Source organism: Mandrillus leucophaeus, unplaced genomic scaffold (assembly GCF_000951045.1).
Source record: "Mandrillus leucophaeus isolate KB7577 unplaced genomic scaffold, Mleu.le_1.0 Scaffold491, whole genome shotgun sequence".
Classification (NCBI taxonomy): Eukaryota; Metazoa; Chordata; class Mammalia; order Primates; family Cercopithecidae; genus Mandrillus; species Mandrillus leucophaeus.
In genome coordinates this window covers 1,071,602-1,077,097 of record NW_012105265.1, presented here as the reverse complement: position 1 = coordinate 1,077,097, position 5,496 = coordinate 1,071,602, and the positions used below count along the sequence as shown (strand labels likewise).

The 5,496-nt window shown below is 37.0% G+C and overlaps 1 protein-coding gene across 1 annotated transcript in view; it reads left to right on the top strand.

Annotated features, from left to right (window-relative positions):
- The window catches only part of ACOT12 (acyl-CoA thioesterase 12), a 74,499-nt gene extending 72,193 nt beyond the window's left edge, over positions 1-2,306 (top strand). The window contains exons 13-14 of the mRNA XM_011995570.1: positions 1,363-1,489; positions 1,758-2,306. Coding sequence (XP_011850960.1) covers positions 1,363-1,489; positions 1,758-1,907 — 277 coding nt within the window. The 3' untranslated portion in view covers positions 1,908-2,306. The remainder of the gene's footprint in view (positions 1-1,362; positions 1,490-1,757) is intronic.
- The last annotated feature ends 3,190 nt before the right edge of the window (positions 2,307-5,496 follow it).

Below are 5,496 nucleotides of genomic sequence, written 5' to 3'. Positions count from 1 at the left end.
AAAAAAAAAAAAAAAAAAAAGTTGATGTGAAAATAAGTAAGTCTGTGTAGATCTTTCTGCTCTTGAATTATGTTCATTTGAATTATACCTAGATGAATCTTTAGCTCTTATTGTAAAAATTAACTGTCATCTATTAAGTGCCAGCTATTTGCAAAGTACAATGCAAGAATCCTAAAGTAGTTCCTTTTCCTATGTAGATGTAAAACTGGTATTCAGTAAACCTTTGAAACATCCCATGATTAGTAAAAATGCAGTGAAAGCCAAATAAGACACCGGGAATTGGTTTAGAATTCAGCAAGGCTTGACTGTGCTAGACATCCACCATGGCTGGCTGTCAGCCGGCCTGTTGATCAGAGGACCCAGACATGGTTTTTCCATGTACACTGAACTGCTCAAAGCATGGCAGCTAGCTTCTAAGAGGAAGTGTCCCAAATAATCCCACACACATGTGAGTATTAACAGATGTTCAGTGTCACATCATTTATTATGTCAAAAGATATTAGAAACAAATGGAAAATCCATCTTATAAATTATGGTAGATCCATACTACAAAGTATTGTACCATCATTAAAAAGGATGAAGCAGCTATAATGGGACTGATAGAGAAACACCTCCAAAGATTTATTGCTAGATGAAAAATCAAATTGTAGTCGATATTTGTAAAATGATATTTATGTAAAAAATTTTGTTTGCATTTGCTTATATAAATGTCATTCTTATACATTTATTTTTATACAATAAAATGTTAAGAGTGGTCACTTCTAGGGTGGAGTATAGCATGGGAGTGCAATTGGACTGGAGGAAGATTTTTATTTTGTAGCCTACAGGGTTCTCTATTATTGAGAGTTTTTCTTTTAACAACGATAGGTATTGTTTTTATTATTATTATTATTATTATTTTAGATGGTGTTTTGCTCTTGTTGCCCAGGCTGGAGTGCAATGGCACAATCTCAGCTCACTGCAACCTCTGTCTCCCGGGTTCAAATGATTCTCCTGCCTCAGCCTCCCAAAGTGCTGGGATTACAGGCATGAGCCACTGCGCCCGGCCTGTTTTTTAATTTAAAAAGGAAAAGAGGCTGAAATTACAACCCTGTGGGGCACAATAAAACTGCAGTTGGTGGTTGACTCCAGCTTCATGGAGTTACACAAAGCATTGTATATGCAATTCTAAGGCAGAAAACACTATTTCCTACCTTGAATGTAGCCTAGAGAGTGTTTTCTGATGAGACCACTCATCTAGAAGATCTGGGCCTTCATAGTTTCACTTCTACCTGTATAAATAAGTTGGGTTAACTATAGGGATTTATTTTCTAACAACTATTCTTTATTTCTCACAAGAGCTTAGAAAATGTCTTCTTTCAGTAACACTTACACAGTGGCAGTGAAGTCGGTCATTTTGCCGTCGGTGCCCCCGTCTCCACAGTACATCAGAAGTGAAATCATATGTGCCGGATTTCTCATCCATGCTATTGACAGCAGCTCATGCATTGTAAGTTTGATGAAACGTCTGTGATTAATTGGCTCTGCCAGATAGAGAAAAATCTCTTAATTTACCCAATGTCCTAATTAATTGTAATCTTGTAATTTGTGTCCACACTATGGGAATCCTAAGGTCATCCTTTCAGATCATCTATTCCAGATGGTACCCCAGAAGATTAGGGTCTTAGTCTCCCCTACACCAGCAAGACTCAGATCCTTGCTTGAAAAAGCTCCAAGTCAATAAGAAATTAAAATATTGTACTTTCTTTTTGAAACAGGTATCTTACTTTAACCATATTTCTGCTAGCATCCTTCCTTACTTTGCTGGAAATCTTGGTGGCTGGTCGAAATCCATTGAAGAAACAGCAGCCTCTTGTATACAGTTCTTAGAGAATCCTCCTGATGATGGGTTTATAAGCACATTTTAAATGGTCAACTTTCAATTACCGGTAATTTAATTTCCCACTTTTAATTCCAGACACCCTTAGCCCTGACATTTGTCAAGCTTTTGGGCCACAAAATAATTAATATAAGCCTAAGCAAAATGCAGTGAAAAAGTTAAAAAATAAAATGCATCTTAAGTCAAATACCAGTGATTTGGATTAGCATTAAAAGAGCTTTAAAATTCTGTTTTAAGTCATCTGTGGCTCTGCCTCTTCCAGGGGCACAGATAGTGGAAAATTGCCTGTATGCAATACTATGTGTTCTATAAAATGGCATGAATTTAGTTTAAATTACCATAAACATTTTTAGGTTACAGAGTGAAACGTGTGTTCTGTGTGAAATTCCAAAAAAAAATTATAAAATCTAAAATGATGATTTGCTAAGTTGACTCGTTGATTAATGTATGGCATTCTTCCTTGTGCAGCAGGTATCTATATGTCAGGAGCGTTTGACAAGATGTATTACATAGTCTAGAGATTTAAATTGGGGAGACATTAAAACGTAATGGAATCCAATCAATTTTAGTAATAAGAACAACTTTACTAGTGTCATTTAACATATATTCCAGGTGGCTGACCAATTTAGTATCTATTGCTCTATATACACACACAAGGTGCCTGCAAAATGTAATATTACAGAGAAAGAGAATATTGACTGAGATCTCTTTCATAACCATTACATTAGCACTTTATTCTGTAGACTTCAATTCATTATTCTCCTCTGTCTGTGATTTGTCTTAACTCATGAGACAAGCCAGAATATGGCAAGCTAGCCTCCTCTAAAGGACACGTTTTAAAAGTTGAAGAGTCTCCATTATTGGTGGGCACACTTAACAGGTTAGATGCATCCTGCTGTTAGTTTGCTAAAGTTCTACCTCTGCTCCCCCTACCCACCCTCACCCATCTCTTCACACAAGGTAAGCCTGGCTATAATTATTTGTATTTTTTCTGTGCCAGCAAGTTTTCATTTACATGAACTTTGGACTGTTCTGCAATTTTATACGTTAACATTTATATACATAAGAAGAGTGGATATGTGGATTAAAATAATTACATATTGTATTACAGAAGTAGGAATGGTTTTGAGAATATTTTACATTTTGGAAAAGTCAACAAAATTAGTAATGAAGAGGTTATGTTAAACTAAAATTTCAGACCTCACCTACAATTGAGACACTTTCCAAATGCCGTCTGCCTAGCCTAAGTCTTTGCGTTTACATTTTTTGAAATGTTTTCCTGAATAGTAATGGAAACATTGTGAAGTTAAAGGAGTAGAGTGATGATAGCTGGATCACTCTGAGACATAAAGATGTCGCCCACTCTAATTTACAACAGAGGCATAGTCTATTCCTGCATTACCCAATATGTGTCATTAAATAGCACTAGCCACATGTGCTATTTAATTAAAATTAAATAAACTTCAAAAATAAATTCTCCCACCATACTAGCCCCAATTCAAGTATTATTAGTCACCTGTGGTTAGTGGCTATCATATTGGACTATACAGATATAGAATATTTCCATAATCACAGAAGATTCTTTAGATAGTGCTGTGCTATTCAGTTTATCCCAGTCTTAACAATAATGCAGACAGGTCCTGTTTTCCCATTTTCACCTATCTTAATGCCAAACAATCCCTTCTACCCCCTTTTTTTTTTTTTAATATATTTCACTTTTATGTTTCTGAACAAAAACACAGGACTCATCCACCTGGCTCTTTCTTGGATCATTTGGCATATCCTGAATTGAAGAGCTCATTTTCAGGACCACTGGACTTTAGAGATGCTAAATGAGCATGGCAAGAAGATAAGATAGCAATGCATTTAGGCTCTCCTTAGGGCATTTCCAAAAGTTTGAAATCTATTGTCTGAAACAATGACGAAATTAACTAAGGTGTTCCAGTTTTAAAATTTAGTAACAGCTCTGAAGTTTGCATTTTCTTTTTTATTAGGAATATGCTCACTCTTTCATTCATTCAGATATTTACTGAGAACTTACTTTGTGCTAGACACATCTTAGGCACTGCGGGTTCAGCAAGAAACAGAAGCATACTCTGTTCACATCATAAATAAAATTGATATAGAATATTAGAAGATACGTTATAAGGAAAAATTAAGCAGGGTAAAGATGAAGAGTGCCGGGGAAGGGTTGGGGGGGGTTGGTTGATATTTTAAGTAGGGTGGTCTAGGTAGGCTTCCTTGAGGGACATTTAAGCAAAAGCCGGCAGGCAGAGAGGGAGTGAGCTGAGGATCTCTGGACGCAGCATGCTTCCTACCGAAGGACTAGCCAACGCAAAGTCCCTAAGCAGGGAGTGTTTCTGGCACAGTGTAGGAAAGAAAAGAACCTGGTGAGACTTCAACAGAGCGAGAGAAAATTAAAGACAGCTGAATTAAAGATCATCTTCCCCTACTCTCTTTGATGTCCAGGCTTTAAGCAAACGCGTTTGCTCTAAGGGTAAGCAGCTAAGTTAGTTCATCAGCAGTCAGCCCCCTGGAGACTCAGGACAGAGGAAACCTAAAAAAATGTAGTCACACTGATTTTTTTTCCTTTGGAGTGTCAAAGAATCCTTAAGGGATACTCAAAATTTCATGCTGTTTTTTGATGGTAAGGGTTTTCAAGTGCTTCTAACAGGACGGAAAGCTTTTTGATTAAGAAAGGAAACTCACCCGGCTGCGGTGGCTCATGCCTGTAATCCCAGCACTTTGGGAGGCCGAGGCGGGTAGATCACCTGAGGTCAGGAGTTTGAGACCAGCCTGACCAACATGGTGAAACCCCGTCTCTACTGAAAATACAAAAATTCGCTGGATGTGGTGGTGCCCACCTGTAATCCCAGCTACTCAGGAGGCTGAGGCAGGAGAATTGCTTGAACCTGGGAGGCAAAGTTTGTAGTTTGCAGAGATTGTGCCACTGCACTCCAGCCTGGGCAACAGAGCGAGACTCTGTCTCAACAAAAGAAAAAGGAAGCTCATTCCTATTCTTCCTAGTTTCAATGCAATCTAGTTACTAATCTGCATTCAGTTTCTCTATTATATTTGTTTTAGGAAAAAAATCCAGTGGAAAAAAATGGGAAAATGGATCAGAATGTAGTTTACCCTGTACTCAAACATCTTTAGGAAATGATCAATTTTAATAAATAATGGAAATAAACCAGTATATATGTGTGTATGTATATATATATACACACACACACACACAAACACACACATGCACACACACATATATATAATCATGTGGTTTTGTTTATATTTCTTATTAAACATTTCAGAAATAAGCTTGGACATTTTTACTGGCATAGTTATAAGGATAGTCTTGAAAATATATGTTGACACTCATATTTGGGATTAAGTTTAAAAAAGAAAATATATGTTGAAAAATACATATAAAGGAATAAGTCTTGTGGTTTAGAGTAAATTATTAAAATAAGAACTATTAAGTTTGTTCATAATTTATTTCCCCTTTCCAAAGTATTAAAACTATGGGGACAGGCAGCTCCCCATGACCCCTGGGTGGTCTTGCACATTCTTGCTGAGTGTGCCAGGCCACGGGACTCATCTGTCTCCCAATTCTGAGCAAT